Consider the following 20,636-nt stretch of genomic DNA (forward strand, 5'->3'; position numbering starts at 1 on the left):
ATAAGAATTAGTATATAAATATATAATAATTATTATAATTATTATATAAATATATAAATTAAAACACTTATTTTTTTTTATTTTTTTGTAAATACATAATAATAATTATAAATATATAAATATATAAATAAAAAATTATAACTCATTTTGTAAGTGAAATTACTTTAGTTTTTTTAATTAAAATTATTTTAAATTTTAAAATATGAATCAGAATAGAAATATATAATAATTATTATTCATAACTCATAAATTATATCAAAATATATAATTATTATTATTCATTACTCATAAGTTATATCAAATTTATGATATATGAATTAATTAATATCCTAAAATTAATTTTTGGAATTTTTAGATTTTTTTTTGTTTTTTCGGAGATGCATCTCCGAATTAAACAAAATCCAAATTTTTGGGATTTTTTCGGAAATATACTTCCGAAGTCTGGAAAAATTTAGAAAAAAAAAATTTCAGAAATGCATTTCCAATGCAGGGTAAAGTGTGGTTTTCGCTGGGGTGACCCCAGATGGGTAAAGAAATTCATTGTTATGACCAACTGTCATCAATTAAATGTTTGTAAGAAGTTAATTCATTAATATTATATTTTTATAATAAATTAATCAATTTAGTTATTTGAAGTGTACGTCACAGTGTTTTAAAAACCGGACCGGACCGGCCGGTCGGACCGGTTGAACCGGGAACCGGTCAGGTAACCGGTCTGGTTCAATTGCTGGATCGGATATGCCATTGAACCGGTGTGAACCGGTCAAAACCGGTATAAACCGGTAAAACCCGACAAACCAGTGGTTTTCAAGAACCGGTGGTTTAAATGCATTTTTAATTTTTTTTTATTTTAAAAACTTAAAAAAACATCATTTTAATTATTTTAATAAAAAATTAAAATAAAAATTAAAATAAAAAAAAATAGAAAATAAAAATAAAAAATAAAAATAAAGATGTTCGGATATGGTTGACTTTTTTGCATATGATTTTGATATTGAAGAAGGAAATATCAACATTGAAATAATTTTTTCTTCTTTGAAATTAAATTTAGTAGACAATTAAGTTATTTATTATAATTTATTCAATTATGTTACGATTAAATTTGTTTGCAAATATATACTTTGTAATTTTGTACTATTTTAGTATGTGTGATACCTGTTTAAAATTTGAATTTAAATTATAAACTTGTGAATTTATTTAGGATATGATATTTTTAAAAAATTTAAGTGTCGATTATATATTGTAGAGACTGAAACATCATGTTCGACATATTTTATACCAATATAGTTTTGTTATAACGACCGGTCTATTAACCGAGTTATCCGGTTTAATCCGGTTTAGTCATGCGGTTCGACCAGTGACCCAGTGGTTCGACCAATGAATCAATAACCCAGTACCCTCACCGGTTTGATGTCCGGTCCGGTTTTTAAAACAAAATTTATTATAAAAAATTCAATTTACATCATACTATTAGGAAACGACAATATATATCACATGGTTGAGAAATGGTGTATGAAAGGATAAGAGACTCAGTCCAACTATTTTGTGTTTAGGTATTATTGGAGAAAGAGAAGATAAGCATACGTTAAAAAGCAACTCATTACCTTTTCTTTGGGACAACGTACTGTGTTGAAATAATGATCTGCTTTATATAAACAATTACATAGTAATACACCACAGCATAATATTATCATTAGTAATGGCTATGCAACAATATGTAGGTTCTTCTTCTTCATCTTCATCTTCTATGGTTGCATCCTTGAAGAAATTTGATGTTTTTATTAGTTTCTGTGGTGAGGATACTCGTAAAACCTTCACAAGCCATCTTTATGAAGCTCTTCACAAAAAAGTTATGACATTTATTGACTTTGAGCTTGAAAAAGGAGATGAGATCTCATCAGCACTCAACAAAGCCATTGAGGGGTCAGATGCATCTATAGTTATATTTTCAAAAGACTATGCATCTTCAAAATGGTGTTTGAATGAACTCGTTAAGATTCTAGAATGCAAGAGAGATCGAAGACAGATTGTCATACCTGTTTTCTATGATATAGAACCATCTGATGTGAGGAATCAAACTGGGATTTATAAGCAAGCTTTTGAAAAACATGAGCTAGATTTGAAACACAACAAAAACAAGTTGCAGAAATGGAAAGATGCACTCACTGAAGCGGCCAATTTATCCGGCTGGAACTCTCAAAATTGCGGGTAAATAGAATTAACTTTCCACCTAATTTATTCTAAATCTATTTTTCCATTATTTTTTGCTCAATTTTGTTGAGGATAAATTTTATATAATAATTATTATCATAAAATGTTGATCTTCTAACCACTCCCTTTCATATTGGTCTAGGATGGAGTCAAATTTTATTAAGGACATTGTGGAAGATGTTTTGAAAAGATTGAATCGTAGACATCCATTTGAAGTTAATAAAGAACTTGTTGGCATTGAGAAAAAGTATGAAAAGATGGAATCTTTATTGAAAATTGGATCAAAGGATGTTAAAACTCTTGTATTATGGGGCATGGGAGGCATAGGAAAGACCACTCTAGCAAAACACTTATATGCTAAATTGTGTTCTCAATTTGAACATCATTGCTTCATTGAAAATATAAGGGAAGAATCAACCAAGTGTGGACTCAAGTCTGTAAGTAACAAACTTTTTTCTGAATTGTTGGAGCTTCCTCTCAATGCACCTTATGTAGAAACCCCAATTTTCATAAATCGACTTGCACATGAAAGAAGTCTCATTGTGTTGGATGATGTTGCAACCATAGAGCAAGCAGAAAATGTTAACATAGTCAATAGTTGCTTGGGAGAGGGAAGTAGAGTCATTATCACAACTAGAGATATGCAGATATGTAGCCAGTTTGATGAGTGTGAAATATATAAGTTTGAGGAAATGAATGCAGATGAATCCCTTCAACTATTCTGTCAGAATGCTTTTGGAGAAAAATGTCCTAAGGATGGATATGGTCATCTATCACAAGAAGCAATTCGTTATTGCAGAGGCAATCCCTTAGCTCTGAAAGTTTTAGGTGCAAATTTTCGTACAAAAAAAAGTAAAAAAGGCTGGGAAAGTGAATTGGAGAAACTCAAAAAGATTCCCAATAGAAAAATCTATGATGTGTTAAAATTGAGTTATGATGACTTAGATCGCACTCAACAAGACATATTTCTAGACACTGCATGCATCTCCAGATCACTAGTTTATTATAACTCCCTTACTCAAAAAAAATACTTAACAGCAGTATGGAATGCTTGCATGTTTTATCCAGATAGTGGATTAGAAGTCCTTCTAGATAAAACACTCATATTCTTTGATGACGAACGCTTTATCAGTATGCATAATTTGTTAAAAGAAATGGGAAAAGAGATTGTTATGACAGAATCAGTCAAAGACCCCGGAAGAAGAAGTCGATTGTGGGATCAAAAGGATGTGTATGATGTATTGAAGTATAACAAGGTAAGTGGGAGATTCATTTAGTTGTATATGAAAATTGATGAAATAAAAATAAGATTAATATGTAAGTCAGCCCTTACTAATCATTACTCAAAATTTGTTTTTTAGGGAACTGAAGTTGTTGAAGTTATAGAATTTAATATTGATCAACTTGGGGATTTGTACTTGAGCTCTGATTGCTTTAAAAGCATGACCAACTTAAGACATCTTCATATCACTACAAAAAGTCTAGATGAAGAGAGTAGACTGCATATCCTTGAAGGTCTTGAGTGGTTGTCTGATAAATTGAGGCATCTTTGTTGGAATTTTTTCCCACTTGAGTCTTTGCCATCAACCTTTTGTGCAGAATGGCTAGTACAACTTAAAATGCAGAATAGCAAGCTTAAAAAGCTTTGGAATGGAATTCAGGTACAATTTAAATAATGTGTTATTGTTAGCACTGTTAAATATATTATTAATAAAGTTTTAATCCTTTTTAGTTAAAACTTACGTGCAATCATGAATTTATTTTAATGATTTCTCAACAATGTGATGATTTTTTTCTCATGTAGAGGCTTGACAATTTAATGATTCTTGATCTTGGTTTCTCCAAAGACCTGATTGAGATTCCAGATTTATCAAGAGCCCCAAATCTTCAAGTAGTATCCCTTTCTTTTTGTGAGAGTCTCAGTCAACTCCATCCATCCATTTTCAGTATCCCCAAGCTTATAGAACTACATTTAGATGGCTGCAAAAAAATTAAAAGCCTGAAAAATAACATTCATTTAAAATCTCTCAAATTACTTGATCTCTCTTTTTCTTCATATCTTACGGAATGTTCTCCATTGATGTCGTGCAATAGGAAACTTACAGGACTGCAGCTTACAGGATGTACACAAATCAATACATCGAGTTTTTGGCTCATCCTTGATGGAACACCATTTTTAAAAGAACTATATTTGAGTCGGTGCTGCAATTTAGAAACACTCCCTGACAACATCAAAAACAATTCAATGTTGGAAATTCTTATTTTAAATGAATGTTCTAAACTTAAGTCTATACCAAAGCTTCCAGCCTCCTTGCAAACTCTTGAGTTAAATGAATGCAGGAAACTTAAGTCCCTACCAAAACTTCCAGTTAGCTTGCAAAGTTTGAAAGCCATGAATTGCATTCATTTGGACACTAACTCCATTCAACGATCAATACTTGCGAATCTGTCACTGAGTAACAGGAATCTGCCAACTCATCCTTGGGAGTTATTTTTCTTTCCTGGTGGTGAAGTTCCTAGTGAGTTTTATTTTCAGACAACAAAGGCTTCCATAGTTATTCCTCCTATTCCAAAATATGGTTTGTGTGGTTTCATCATTTGCATCATTCTCTTTGGAGAAGCGGGTCTCACTTACTCTGGTGAAATGTTTTGTACTATTTATCAACAAACCAAAGAAATTGACCTACACAGGATGCAGTGTAGTACAGGATTTATTTCAGATCATGTATTGTTAGCCTACATAAGCTGTTATAATTCTGATTGGGTGAAGGTTGGGAGTGAAAGTGGAAGTGATGATTACAACCTTTCATTTAAATTCAATTATGAAAAAGGTCGAGGTATGAGAACAGAGTGGATCAAGAGTTGTGGGGTTATCCCAGTATATGACTTGAAACATAGTTTTGTGTTGGATCGTAGAACTAGTGGAGTTGAAATTGTTGAAATACAGTCCAACACTCAACTATCTGATGATTCTGATGATATTAATGAAATACAGTCCAACACTCAACTATCTGATGATTCTGATGAAATTGTTGAAATACAATCCTACGCTCAACTATCTGATGATTCTGATGATATTCAAGTTTTTGATGATTGTCAACAACATTCGAAATTTGATATTAATGAGTCACAACACCAAGAAATTGGAGCTGAAAATGAAGATGACCAGCAACAACTAATTATTCCTCAGATAGAAAATACGGAGGAGTTGAATGATACATCTCCTTGTTCCTGTTCAATCGGTATACATCTTTCACCACTTCATATATATATATATATATATATATATATATATATATATATATATATATATATATATATATATATATATATATATATATATATATATATATATATATATATATATATATATATATATATATATGACGTATTAAATGAGAACTTTAGTTATTACGAAAATTGACAACTTTTAATAATAACCCTACGATTTAAAATGAATGTTTCAGATTTCACTTAAATTTTAAGAGACAATAATTAATAATTAGATTCTGATTTAAGTACATATCACTCAAATGCATATATGAGCATTGATTTTAAATCGTATGATTATTATTAAAAGTTATCAGTTCTTATTTGATACGTCCCCTATAGAGTGTAAAACTTTAAATGAAATTGGTAGGAAGACTATCAAATTACTAAGGAAGAAACATTTCAGGTCAAAATTTCTCTTAAAAAAGTGAAGGGTTAAAATCGTACAGTTAAATTTTTATTTAAATAAAGTAGTGATAATTTAATCCTTCAAATAAATAGGTTGATTCTTTGATAATACTTGTGATATATTCTAGAAAATTATGTTAGATAAACTAGCAAAATACCCATGCATCTGTACGGGTAAATTTATTTAATACGATATATATATTTTATTTATATATACATATAAATTTAAAATTAGTTACTTGATTATGTCCTGCACCGGCCCAATCACTTTTATTGGGTCAATCCAGCCTTCGGCCCAAGGCACCCTGGGCACGCGCATGACAGCCTCCCCCGGTCCGCTCCGGGAAAACACCTGACATAACCGAGCACGAGAGAGCCTCGTGCCCGGTGAGCAGTCAACTCATGCATTGCCTAGATCCGTGCCTTGAAAAGAGGAGCCAATTTTGTTTGGGACTACCCTATAAATAGCCCTCTAACCTCAGAGGGCAAGGTAATCTTTTCTGATCCCAAAAATCTCTCACTTTGTTGTACCTTGTGGATCATATACTTATTTTGGCATCGGAGTGCCTTGCAGGTACAACCATTTTTTCCCCTCTCAACCGTTCCGGATTTCAAACATTCTTTGTTGCTGGCCATCTGATCTGCTCGGTAATATCAGTGGCGCTGTCTGTGGGAACCCTAGCTTCCCCGTTCCTCTTCTTGCACTTTCTTGATCCGTTCTTGCCTCCTGCAAGAATCTAGGAACCAAAGCTCTAATCAACAACCATCTATGGCTGGCAATAGCGAAGACTCCTCTTCACTAGACGCTACGATACCCAACAAGAATGACATCTCTGTCGTCATTCCGCCACTCAGAAACACCGTCCCTCGAGACGGCATCACCGCATCTCCTTCCTCGAAATATTTCCAAGACGGTGCCCTCCATCATCTCGAGGACACCGGTGGTAGAGACAACCGCGAAGAGGCTCTGGAAAACCCTTTCTCTTCCAAGGGCCAAGCTCCCCATAACCAAACCACGACAGCCGTTTTGGCCGCCCTTGGGCAGACAAACGCGTTTATTCAGCAGCAGAGTGAAAGAATCGGGGCGCTTGAGCGGAAGCGCCGTTTAAAGACTCCTCCCAGCCATAAATCTCGCTCTCAGCGCGACGTAGTTCCCAAGAAACGCCCTCGTTCACCCTTCCCCAGGGAAAACGCGGGCCCCGCTTCCAAGAAAGGGTCGAGCGACCACCGCTCCCGGCACCGTTCATGTTCCCCTCGACCAAAAAGAAGATCCAAGTCTCCTCCTGTGAAGCATGACGATAATCGCATGCGACACAGGCGGAGCCGCAACAGGTCCTCCACTCCTTCTGCCAATGACGAAGAAGAGGAGCGTCGGGGCCCTCTGTCCCATGAAATCTTGGAAACACCCCTGCCGTCCGGTCTTGAAAAACCCCCGCCACTGGGCACATACGGCGGGACCACCGATCTAGACGAGCACATAGAGAACATCGACGCCCTCCTAGACTACAGATAGGTGCCCGTTACAATCAAGTGCCGTTTATTCCCGACCACCCTACGCAAGGGAGCCATGACGTGATACAAAAGTTTGCCCGATGAATCCATCACTTCATGGAAACTGCTCGAAAAACTCTTCTCCAGGAACTTCACGGTCTCCCGAAGACATCCAAAATCAGAAGCATCCTTGGAGGCCATCATCCAAGGAAAAGACGAATCCCTCCGGGCCTACATTGAAAGGTTCAACAAAAAGGTCGTGCAAGTGTCCACGACAGCCCATATGAAGAAGTTCCTGCTCGAGCGAGGCCTCCGACCACGCTCAGACTTCGCCAAAACCGTCGGAATTGAAACGCCCGCCACTTTGGACGAATTCTTCTTCAAGGCTCAAGCATACATACAATACGAGGAGAAAGAGGCGGCTCACGCGGTCCGCAACTCAAGACAAGAAGAGAACACTAAAGGTGCTCGTCAAGACGACACTCGCCGATGAACTGGTAAGAAAAAAGAGGATAAATGTCGAGATCCGAAAGGCTACAAAGCACCGGCAGGGAAGTTTCGAGAATACACCCCGCTGAACGCATCCCGGGAACGCATTTTGAACTAATGTGCAAACGCAAAATTCCAAATGGGCAAAGTCCGCTTCCCGAAGTCTATGCCCGCGCGGCCGAACGTGGACAAATCGAAATTCTGTCGGTTCCATAAGTGCCACGGGCATAACACAGAAGACTGCATCCACCTGAAAGATGCAATAGAAATATTAATCCGAGAAGGACACCTGAAGCAATACCCGAAGAAACAAGAGGCCTCCAAGGAGGCCAAGCCGATCACCGAGGCAAAGCCAACTGAAGATACACCCGCCATGCAAGTAGCCATGAGTATCACGAGACCGGAGGACTTTTACCTCCCCGACTGGGCCAGGATGTCTTCCACCCCCTCTCCTCATAGTCCATGGGAAATTTTCCCTTCCACCATGGTCATATCCGGAGGGGGATTCAGCAAGCTTACCGTCGGATCCGTAAAACAAAAATTCGACGAACTAATCTCAGCAAGTTCAAGCAGAATCGCTACCCTCGACCTGGCCAAGGGCGGCTCATCTTCCATATCTTTCTACAAGGACGAACTGCCCGGTGGAGCGCCCAACGCGACCATCCCACTCCTTATCCGGGAATGAATGGTCAACTTTGACGTACGCCGCATTTTGATCGATCAAGGGAGTTCGGTAGACATCATGTACTCCCAGCTATTCAAAACGCTGCAACTGAATGACAACCACCTCACCCCCTACGTAGGATATGACCTACAAGGTTTCAATGGCACCGTGACAAAACCCTGGGGGTTCATCGAACTCACCGTCTCAATCGGGTCAGCGGAAAACACGAGGGCCGTCAGATTCCAGTTCCTAGTCATTGACTGCCCCTCGATTTACCAATGCATCTTGGGACGCCCGACGTTGGCCGAGCTAATCGCAGTCCCCTCAACCGTGCATCTTAAGCTCAAGTATTACACAGCCAAAGGGCAAGTCGCTACGCTCAACGGCGACATCGAAGCAGCCAGAAGGTGTTTTGAAGCCTCCGCCAAAGGCCTCAGCTCTAAGAAGGCTGCTGCCCAGGACAAAGCAGCATGCAACGCGAACCCCGATCCCCACAAATCTATGCCCCGCATCGGCACCATCGACCCGGCCAGAGGAGTTAAAATCGGCACAGACTTGCCCGAATTAGCCAGAAGGCAACTCAAGGTCTGCCTCAGCGCAGCTGAGATGCCCGACCTCGACCTAGAGGTGGCATGCCACCACCTGACGATCGATCCCGCGTGCAAATCCGTCGCCCTAAGGAGAAGAAAGCAATCCCCAGAAAAAACGGCCACGACCGAACTAGCTGTTAGGGACCTCTTAGAGGCTAATTTCATATCGGAAGCCAAATACACTACTTGGCTTTCCAATGTTGTACTTTTAAAGAAATCTAATGGAAAATGGCGCATGTGCATTGACTATACCGATCTTAATAGGGTTTTCCCTAAAGACGCTTATCCTCTTCCTAGCATAGATAAATTAGTCGATAATTCCGCATGTTTCAAACTATTATCATTTATGGATGCATATTTTGGGTACAACCAAATACCCATGTCTAAAACGGACAAAAAGTATACGACCATCATGACCGAGTCGAGAAACTACTACTACAACGTAATACCCTTCGGTCTGAAAAACGCTGGAGCTACATACCAACGAATGACGAACAAAGTATTCCAGGCGGAGATCGGCGATATGCTCGAAGTCTACATGGACGACATGATCGTCAAATCCCAAGAGGAGACTGACCATGCCGCCCACCTCAAGAAGGTCTTCGAAGAAGCCCGGAAATGCAAAATGAAGTTCAACCCCGAGAAATGCACCTTCGGAGTCCGAGTAGGGAAATTCCTCAGTTTTTACCTAACAGAACGGGGGATCGAGGCGAATCCGGACAAGTGCAGAGCCTTTTCAGAGTTCCCAACACCGAACTCTAAGAAATCCATTCAGTCCCTAAACGACATGCTCACATCACTATCCAGATTCGTAGCCAAGTCAGCCCAGCACACCCTCCCACTCTTCAAACTCCTCCAAAAGGAGACAACTTTCGAATGGACGGACGAATCCGAGCGTGCTCTATCTCACCTCAAGCAAGCCCTCTCACGCCCACCCGTGCTCTCGAGGCCCGAATCCGGAGAAACCCTCTATCTCTACCTAGTCGTCGCTACCGAGGCAGTCAGCGCCGCTCTCATCAGAGAAACCCTAGAAGGCCAAAGGCCCATTTATTTTACGAGCAAAGAACTTCAAGGCCCGGAAGTCAGGTACCAGCAGATCGAGAAAGTCGCCCCGCACTAATCACAGCAACCAAGAGACTAAGGCACTACTTCTTGGTACACACCATGGTCGCGCGCACTGAGCAACCCATAAAATAGCTGTTAGGTCGCCCCGACATGGCCGGAAGGATGCTCCGTTGGTCCCTAGAACTCTCGGAATTCGACATAAAGTACGAAGGAAGAAAGGCACTAAAGGCACAAGTCTTAGCATACTTCGTAGCCTAAATGGCCTTCCCAGACGCGACGGCGTGCAACACTCGGAAATGGACCCTATACGTAGACGGGGCTTCCAGCTCGTTCAAAAGAGGAGCGGACATCATTTTAGAAAACAGAGAAGGAACACTGATAGAAGTGCCGTTATCACTCTCTTTCCCAACCTCCAACAACCAAGCAGAATACGAAGCACTACTCGCAGGGCTACGTCTCGCTGAAGATTTGGACGCTGAGGAGATCGAAGTGTTCACCGATTCCCAATTGGTAGCTTCACACATCTCAGGAGAATACCAAGTCAAAAGCGACCACCTCGCCGAATACCTGAGCCTCGTGCGCATAAAGATGGCCCGATTCAGAAGCGCCAAGGTAAAACATATCCCGAGGGAACATAATTCCCGGGCAGACGTTCTGTCAAAACTCGCTAGCACAAGGAAGAAAGGGGCGATAAATCCGTGATCCAGGAAATACTGCCCAGACCCAACACCGAACCTTCGGCCGGGCTAACACTTGTCAGCGCGATCGGAGACGCGTCTTGCAGGATGACCCCCGTGTACAACTACCTCACGAGCGACCTCCTCCCAAGAGACCCCAAAAAAGCTTCCATAACTAGGAGAAGAGCCTGCTCATACGTCCTAGTCGAAGACCGACTCTACCGACGAGGTTTCTCCATACCCCTCCTTAAATGCGTCGACAAGGGCACCGTCCCCCACATACTCCAAGAAATACACGAAGTAGTCAACTCCCAACACCTAGGAGGAAGATCCCTCTCCCGGAAAGCGCTCAGAGCCGGATACTATTGGCCCACCATGAAGCACGACGCCAAAGAATACGTAAAGAAATGCGACAAATGCCAACGCTTTGGGGATATGCACCTTGCACCCCAACGAACTCGAGTATTTATCATCTCCCTGGCCGTTCGCGTGGTGGTGCATGGACCTCCTCGACCCATTTTTGACCGGGAGCAATCAGAACAAATACCTCATAGTCGCGGTCGACTACTTCACCAAATGGATCGAAGCTGAACCATTAGCAAAAATCACATCTCTAAACGTATTACGTTTCTACAAAAGAAACATCCTCGCCCAGTTCGGAGTACCCCTAGCCATCATCACCGACAAAAGCACCCAGTTCACCGACGGGCGCTTCCAAGAGTTCGTCACGAGATTAGGAACTAAACAGCACTTTGCATCAGTCGAACACCCCCTGACGAACGGGCAAGCCGAGGCAGCCAACAGAGTAATTCTGAGGGGCATCAAAAGAAGACTGGACGAAATCAAGAAGGGGTGGGTCGAGGAGTTGGACAGCATCCTCTGGGCCTACCGCACCACCCCCATTCAACTACCGGGGAGACTCCCTTCCGACTTACGTACGGGACAAAGGTCGTGATCCCCGTCGAAGTACATATGCCCACCAGGCGCACCGAGGAACCCCTCGAAACAGAGGGCAACCTCGAGGAAATTAGAGAAGAACTCGACCTAGTCGAAGAAATCCGAATAGGAGCAGCTCTGCGCGAAACATCACTCAAATAAAAAATTTCCCTAAGATACGACGCGAAGGTCATCAAACGTGAATTCGAGATAGATAGCTCGGTACTCAACAGAAACCATAAGGATTCCCGCGAGGGCAAATTAGCCGCAAACTGGGAAGACCCCTACCGCGTCCGAGCAAAGACCGAAAACGGGACATACTACTTAGAAAATTTGCAAGGAGAAGAACTCGCTCGACCATGGAACGCTGAAAAGCTCAAGCAGTATTACATCTAAATGTAGGTACGGACCAGGTAAGCGCCGAACACCTCATGATAAAACAAAAAGACAGAAGCCCGCTCTCTTAAACGAGCAGACTCCTTGTCCATTGGGGGGCACAAATACCGAGCACCCCGTCGTAATCAAGTACCATGACGGAAGAACGCCCCGCTCGCGAGGGGACCGTTCACGCCATGAGGCTCAGAACTCAACACAACGAGACCTGAGACTCACCCTCGCCAGGCACGGTCCCCGACCATCGATCATAGTTCCACACACTTAGAGATCAGTACATTACAGACGAGCAAACCTCCTAAATTAAGCAAAACAAAATACCACAAAATAATAGTACTTTATTCATCATCCACAAGAGTTACAAAATACACATCAAATAGAAAAGAAATGCGTCATTCGGCCCGGCGGGCGAACTTCTCCGAATGAAGATACTGGTACCAATCCTCATCCCACTCAGTCTCAGAACCATCAGCGTTGACCACGACCCTCACACCTGAAGACTGAGCCTGCACGTTCGAACCACGGACCCCCTGAGAACGAGAAGCAGAACCGGTCGAATCCGTCTTCTTCTCCTTCACCTCCTTCATTCCGCGAGAGCATGAGGTTGAAGAAACCTTTCCTCCCTTAGCACCACCCATTCCTGCAAAAAAATGAAGAAAGAAAGGCCCATGAGACCTCCTTTTATAGAAGAAGAAAGGGGACAGAAGCGCTTGGGAAACAGACAAGTCATTAAAGAACAAAAACGTTGGAAACCAGTGACACGCCGTCCCAAAATGTCAGAACGCATGCACACAGACTTCGAAGAAACAGGCACAATAAACGAAGGCGTTAAAAATAAAGTACTTGCAAATTAAAACGAGCACGTGGCCCGATAGGTGTACCTGACTACGGCCATGATGGCCGAGCCGGTAATATCATTACAAATTAAAAAATGGGGGGCATACCCCCGGAATGCAACAACAAAAACAATGGCACGCAGGCCAAAAACTTAAACACAGAAAAATCCTCATACACCTTCTTCCATTTGAACTTTTCCAGTTTCCTGAGTCGCTGGCTCGTCCCTGAAGTTCGGAGAGACAATCTTGTCCCCCTCCATGCGATGATACGACCCGGTACCCTCAATCACCAATTCCACCCCAGGTTTCTTCAAATTAAGCTGGGCCACAGTGGAATTGTAGGTGTCCTCGGCAGTAGCAACACAATCACCCCCAAGGAATCTTATGTACTGGATCAACTCTACCCGAGTCAAGAGGGCTTTCTCCTCCCCCGTCTCTTCCTCATCAGGAGTCTGAGATCGGCGAAGAGAAACCTCCTTTATCGAGGAAGATAGCATCACCCCATACACAGTCCGGTAGAGCAAAGTGTACTAACCTTGCACGTCTGCCAGAGCGTCCTCTTTAGCACTCAACCGAGCCTTCACGACCGCCAGCTCCTTGCCCTGCTCCTTCAGCACCTGGTCTCGCTCCGCCAGAGCAGACGCCTTAACCTTAGCATCCTCCTCGAGAAGCCTCGCCACTTCCACGGACAAGGGCGCCGAACGAGCATATATGGTAGCTAGCTCGAGGACCCGGACCACAGTTGAAGCGTCTTGCACCAGAAACCTTTGACGGACAGAGGGCTCCAAACCTTCGATATGAAGAGACTCAACATGAGGAATAGTCAAAGAAGGCCCTTCCTCAAAGAACCGAGGCTGGAGAAAACATGAAGGCAGAGTGAAGATATCACCAACTTCCTCTCGGGTCAGATCCACAGCCTCGACCCTCTGTCGTTTGTGACGAACCAGCGCATCTGGATCTGGCTATTGACGGAGAGGAGAAGGAAGAACCGTAACCGGCCTCAGGGATTCACCTTGGTCAGAAGCCCGCAGCGGGGAACCAGCAGTAGCTGGGGAGGAAGAGGAAGCCCCCGAGCCTGTTGCCGGGGACCTCTGCACGGCAGCCAACCTGGGACCAGCATTCTTTTTAACAGCCGCTTTAGCCTTGCTCGCCTACCTGAGCATCCGGTCATGAGGCGCCCGATCCATTGACTCTGAAAAGAAAAACACACGAAAAATATGAGAATCAACCCGTCATAAGATCGCTACCATAAACTACAATAATAACAATAGGTTAGACGCGAGACAAAACAGGGGGCATATACCCAAGTAGGCCGCTGCACCCTCGTTGGTCCCACTGGCCAGAAGATCCTTTATACTAATCACGCCTGGCTCCCTGATAATGACCCCGTCTTCGTCGATAACCGGTCTCCCCGACTAGTCCAATTTCGCAACCGGGGGAAGGCCCTGCAAGAAATTCTGAAGAATGGCGTAGTCCCCCCGGGCATCTTCATCCAAATCCGATAGCTTGGTAATATATTGATCCGTCCCATACCCAAAATGATCCCGGGACTAGAAAAACCTAAACTTTTGCCTGCGGGTAATAACGAGATCCCTGATATCATTGAGCATCGGACGACCATGAATGTCCAGAGTCGGTACCCGAGCAAAGACGCCGTCGAGGGCCTCTCGGGACTGGGGGCGGAAGAGAAAAAAACGAGGTTTGTAGTTCTTCAGAGAGTCCGAGTAGGACTTAAATATTTTCCTAGACTGCTTCAAGGACACCCATCCGAAACGACCATCACTTACCGTCCGCTGCACACAGAATATAAAAAAGAACAAAGGGATCGTCGCCGCTATTTTCAAATGGGCACAGGTCAGCTCGAACGCCCGGATAAAAGCGATTGCATTATGGTGGAGCTGCCTAGGCGCCACCTCCAAGTGATTGAAAACAGCTATCTGAAACTCGGTGAAAGGCACGCGAAGCCCCATCTCCCGGAAGACAACCTCATACATCGGAATCAGGTCGGGAGCATAAACGTCGCAGATACGGTCCTCCTCAGCAGGGATAAGGACCGACCACCCGGTTCGAGACGCGCCCCCAGCAGGGTCTACATGGCCTCCAATCTCCAGGAAGATATCCGAGCCATCTTCCATGAAATAACTTTCGATTTCAAGTGCCTCTTGCAGCACCCAAGACGACAGGGGCACCTCCTGCCCAGCCGGGGGATTCGAGGACGACGAGCCCGACGTTGAATGACACCCTGCTTCATCCATGTTCATCTGAAAAATAGGGGAGAATAGTGAATTCGACAATTCTATCAAATCCACCCTTCCACCACCGTTCAAAGTGAAAGGGCACGCCAACCGCCGGGGGATCAAATGACCCCCCGAGCCTTGACCTTCCCTAGAAAAACAATCATCAAGCTGAAGAAGACTCGCGCCAAGGGGAAAAACAAAAACCCATACTATATCGCAATGATCCATTTTTTTGGAAAAACACTGAGAACGCACTGACGCGTAATCAAGACTCCAAATGACATTCAACAAACCATAAAGTGGCTCAGAACGAATAACTCAGCCACAGGCAACCACCTACGGCGGAGAAGCTAGCCACCTCCGCCGTCTACCACTAGCAAACTCCCAAACCTTCACCAAAACCATTCCTAAGAACCTACCCTAACCGCATACAAACGATTTCTACAACAATCAAAGCATGAAAAATCAAAAACGAAAGGAAACACAAACTTACGAGTAGGATTCTGAAGGAAGAATGAAGATTGATGAAGGAACTTTGCAGCGAGATTCGCGATCGGTGATGGAGAGAAGAGAGCGAAGCAGAAGAATTTGAAAAGTTTGCGGAAAATGGAAACCCTTGATATTTATAGGCAATTGAGGACATCACGTGCGCCGCACGTGAAGCTATGGGAAACGGTATGGCCATCATTAACCCTAGAAGCCTACGAGTAGGGTAGCCATCATTTCGCATTAAATGCGACACATCCCCCAACTGATAACTCTGAAGCGACATGCCTCCTAACTCCCGGCCTGATCCTTCCTCTCCGCAGAAGCTCAGGACCGACCCCCCTCGGAAACACAGGGCACGTATCCCCGGAAGGACTCCCCGGATCAACATCCTCTAAGTTGTCGCTCACGCAAGCAGAAGCAACGACTTGGGGGGCTCCTATTCTGGACCGGCCCAATCACTCTTATTGGGCCAATCCAGCCTTCGGCCCAAGGCACCCTGAGGACGCGCATGACAGCCTCCCCCGGTCCGCTCCGGGCAAACACTAGACATAACCGAGCACGAGCGAGCCTCGTGCCCGGTTAGCAGTCAGCTCATGCGTTTCCTAGATCCGCTCCTTGAAAAGAGGAGTCAATTTTTCTTGGGACTACCCTATAAATAGCCCTCTAACCTCAGAGGGCAAGGTAATCTTTTATGACCTCCAAAATCTCTCACTTTGTTGTACCTTGTGGATTATATACTTACTTTGGCATCGGAGTGCCCTGCAGGTACAACCATTTTTTCCCCTCTCAACCATTCCGGATTTCAAGCCTTCTTTGTTGTTGGCCATCTAATCTACTCAGTAAGATCAGATTATAAAATAAATAATGATAATATAAATTCAATTGTATTAAATAATTATAAGAAAAAAATGTCTTTAAAATGAATAAAGAAAAAAATTTGATATTTGAAAATAACAATTTTGTGTCTTAAATAAAGATAATTGTTAATTAAAATAAAATAAGTATTTAGTTGATAGTGGCCCGTGACTAAAGGATAAAATTTAATATTTTGAAAACTAAGAATTTTGTGTCTCAAATAAAGGCAATTGTTAATTAAAATCCCATGAAGAAAAGAGAAAATTTGACATTTAAAAATAAGAATTTTGTGTATCAAATAAAGACAATTTTAATCAAAATAAAATATGTATTTGCCGATAGTGCCCCGTAAAAAAAAAGAGAATTTTTACATTTGAAAATAAGAATTTTGTGTCTCAAATAAAAATACTTGTTAATTAAAATAAAATAGGTATTTTACTGATAGTGACATGCAAGAAATTTTTTTTTGACATTTGAAAATAAGAATTTTGAATCTCAAATAATAAAAATATTAATTAAAATAAAATATGTATTTTTTTGATAATGACCAGTGAGTTGAAAAGTTAGTTGTATGTATAACTATTTACTAAATGTTAATAGTGTATACATTTATACACCAATAAATAATTAGTATGATAATCATATACTATTATTATATATTATATTATTATATATTTTAATATATTAAAAGTAATGAGTAGAAAATAAAATAATTAGATAGAAAAGATAAAACGATGAAATCAAAAGAGAAAGAAATATAAAAGAAAAATGAATTTAATTTGAAAAAAAAATCAGATGGGGAGTTAATATAATTTAAAAATTTTGAAGTGTATGTATGAGGTGTTTAAAAGAGAGAGTGAAATATAGAAATAACTTAACTTGTAAAAGGAGAAAAAAATGAGAGAAGAAGAGGACATGTGGCGCATGCTGGTTTATTTTGAAGTTGTAAAAATGTCTTGATGCAATGTCAAAGAAGCCCTTTTCACTTTGTAATTGGAAGGAACAAAAATGTTATTATGGAAAAAGTGGTGGCATAGTATTTTAATGGCTTGATAGTTGAGTTGATTGCAATAAAAATATGTTGAAATAATGCATTGAACAGGTCTTTTGTTGAAGCACATACTAGAAGAATCAAAACGGCTATTTCTAAAGCAAAGATAAGACAGCATCAAAACATTCATTCATAAGTATGTATTGGTTTTTCGTTTCTCTTGTGATAAATTTATCTTTTCCTATAAAGCTGCTACTTGTATTTTTGTCTTAATCTTATCTTGGAACCACAAATACAATTACTCGATTTTGATTATTTATACTTAAAAGCACCATAAAAGAGCAAAGTGTTAAAAAATTCTCAAAATAAATAAGTTGATTCTTTGAAAAAAATCTTGTGATATATTCCAAAAAAGTTTGCCAGATAAATTGCAATAACATTTTGTTGAAACAATACATTGTATAGGTCTTTTGCTGAAGCACGTTCTAGAAGAATCAAAAACGTCTATTTCTCTTGTTTCTCAACCAAAGCTTCCATTCAGAAGTATCCCATGATGTAGTGCATTGGTATTTGATATATAAAGTTGTATGCTTGTGATAAATTTGTCTTTTTTTATGAAGCCATTAGAAACTCTTCCCATCCTAATTAGTTGTATTCAGTTGTTGTGTTCTGCTTTTGTTGGTATTAGAAACTCTTCCCATCCTAATTAAAGTTACATGTTTATACTACTGAAACTGTTAAGGTACCAGTTTATTACAACACTTTCTATTCTAGCGTTGAATCTCATAATTGCATTACAAAGGTAAACATGGTCTAATAACTCACCACTTAACACTTTCAAGGATCCTAGTGATCATGAACATGTTATATGAGGTTTCAGTACTTGGTAAGGTTTGTAGTCAACCCGAGTCCAAATGGAAATAGGGGATCATAATGTTTATCACCAACATTCATCGGTAGCGGGTCAACTGTCTTGAACCATATCCTTGCTCAGCTATGGTTAGATTCAAACTGTCACCAAATGTTTCAGCATAAGGTATGTGGTTCTCCCACAATGACTATGTGTATGTAGTATGTCATAGGAAAATTTGTTTGACTTGATAAATTAGCATTGAGATTTTCATTGTAGACAATTTTAGCTGCAGGATCAACTGTTTGTTTAATAGCATCCAGGATGGTTGTACCTGTCATCTAAAATTAAGTCTATTAGATGCGTATTTTTTCCACAATGGAAGCTAAGATAAAAATAATATCTCAAGAGCATTTTCATGTCACAATTTGTGATTAAGACATTTCAAAATCATACTGGACTAATTGAGATTGACTAGTAAGCCCTTGCCAAGTGATTGTCCATCCACCACATTGATTACCCAAATTATCAGCATGACTTCCTGCAACCAATACTTTTTATGCTTTCTTGGGAAGGGGAAGCGTGGCCTTATGAGCAGATTTAATAAAACTAAGAATTTCTGAACAGCTTCTCTTGCAAACTCTCTATTTTCCTGTTTAATACAGGATATGCGATATGCGATCAACAAAACACACTCTTTTCATTTGAAAGAAATACATGAATTATTCTATGCAAGTTCAAATGATGTTCATAAGAAAATGTACCTTGCTACCCAATTGGTTTGCTATACTTAGATCATTAATCCTGCTCACTAGAATAATATCGTTCTTTAGGTCAGGTCATGAATGAACTCAGTGAAGTTATAGGGAACCATAATCTGCAAACAATGTGAATTTTAAATAGAGAGTAATTTCCAAATATTAAACTCAGGTGATGATGAGATTTCAGATACTTGCGCTTACAGTAGGGTATGTACTTATGCCATATATAACAACCACTCATCCTATGATTTCAAGTTTATCTTTAAATGTTAATTTATCTTTAAATGTTAATTTTTTATTAATTTTAGGTTGTCTTCATTATGTTACCCTTTTACCTCTTAATGATAATTTTAGATAATTTGCATTCTGAATCTTTGGGGGCCATAGGCTCTAAGCAGGATATATACATAAACAATGCAGAGTAGTTTATTTTTACCAATAAAAAATAAAATATGATTATGGATGGAGCTGTGTTACTCCATATATAATTTAATAAAAAAAAATTGTAGAATCCATGATATTAAATTGTTCTATATCAAGAAGGAAATAACTTTTTGTACTTAGATGATTACTACAGTTTATTGTTCTATTAATATAGTCGCCTCAAAGATAAAGACTTGGAGAATAAAAATTCTTCATCAGGTTAGAAGTTTTATGATGTCAGTAACCTCAAATACAAATTTAACCTCTTGAATTCCATTCTGATCGAGCCTGAATGAAAAGAGTTCTTCTTGTGATAGTGCTAGTTATCTTTGTAGGCATCCGTCAATGTGTTCTTTTGCTATGGTATGCCAAACTTTGATGAATCGTTGTGTTCTTGTGCGTTTATTTAGTTGTTTAGTTTTAATAGAGTAAACTGAATGTTGACTTAGTCAACATTCATGTATTGGGCTGACTTGTATTATTGGGCTTGTATTTAGTATTGGGCTTTTCTAAACTCATACATGTTGTATATTAGTTGAGTTCTAGTGTGTAACTGAACACTGATGCAGTTATGCCAATAACAGTTTGTAACAGAAAATATTCTTCACCATTGAATCAATGAATGAAAATGCAAAGAGTGCAGAGCCCTGAGCATTTCAATATGGTATCAATCGCATTTGATCCAAATCATCTTCCACTGACCATGACTGCGATCTAGCGTTGTTTCTGATCTTCTGCAAAAAGGTGCTTTTTCTCTTCGTCTTTCCTTTTTACTTTCTGTTATCTGCATCTTGTTGGAAGCTTCAAAGAAGCTCCATCCATGGAGACTTCACCGGAACACTCAGACTCACAACCGCAAGTCACACAGTCACATCTGTCGCACTTCTCCTATGCAACCAATCACATAGTTTTTGGACCAAAGCTCTCAATCAAGTTTCAAGAAAAGAATTTTCTGCTCTGGAATCAACAGGTAGAGGGTATCATCATCGCACACAAGCTT

The 20,636-nt window shown here is 40.7% G+C and overlaps 1 protein-coding gene across 1 annotated transcript; it reads left to right on the plus strand.

Annotated features, from left to right (window-relative positions):
- The first annotated feature begins 1,561 nt into the window (after positions 1-1,561).
- On the plus strand, positions 1,562-19,764 carry LOC131661706 (disease resistance protein RUN1-like). The gene is made up of 6 exons (XM_058931312.1): positions 1,562-2,208; positions 2,354-3,467; positions 3,573-3,872; positions 4,016-5,453; positions 17,714-17,798; positions 18,068-19,764. The coding sequence occupies exons 1-5, from the start codon at positions 1,700-1,702 to the stop codon at positions 17,770-17,772; spliced, it is 3,420 nt and encodes a 1,139-aa protein (XP_058787295.1). The 5' UTR covers positions 1,562-1,699; the 3' UTR covers positions 17,773-17,798; positions 18,068-19,764.
- Positions 19,765-20,636: the final 872 nt, after the last annotated feature.

This window comes from Vicia villosa, linkage group LG3 (genome assembly GCF_029867415.1).
Source record: "Vicia villosa cultivar HV-30 ecotype Madison, WI linkage group LG3, Vvil1.0, whole genome shotgun sequence".
NCBI lineage: Eukaryota > Viridiplantae > Streptophyta > Magnoliopsida > Fabales > Fabaceae > Vicia > Vicia villosa.

What these genes read in the sequence shown, in the direction of transcription:
- LOC131661706 (XM_058931312.1), top strand. Translation starts at nt 1,700, where the DNA reads ATGGCTATGCAACAATATGTAGGTTCTTCTTCTTCATCTTCATCTTCT. An exon ending in AGCTTTGGAATGGAATTCAG is followed by an intron (nt 3,873 to 4,015) that starts GTACAATTTAAA and finishes TTTCTCATGTAG; the next exon opens with AGGCTTGACAATTTAATGAT. An exon ending in TCCTTGTTCCTGTTCAATCG is followed by an intron (nt 5,454 to 17,713) that starts GTATACATCTTT and finishes TGCATTGAACAG; the next exon opens with GTCTTTTGTTGAAGCACATA.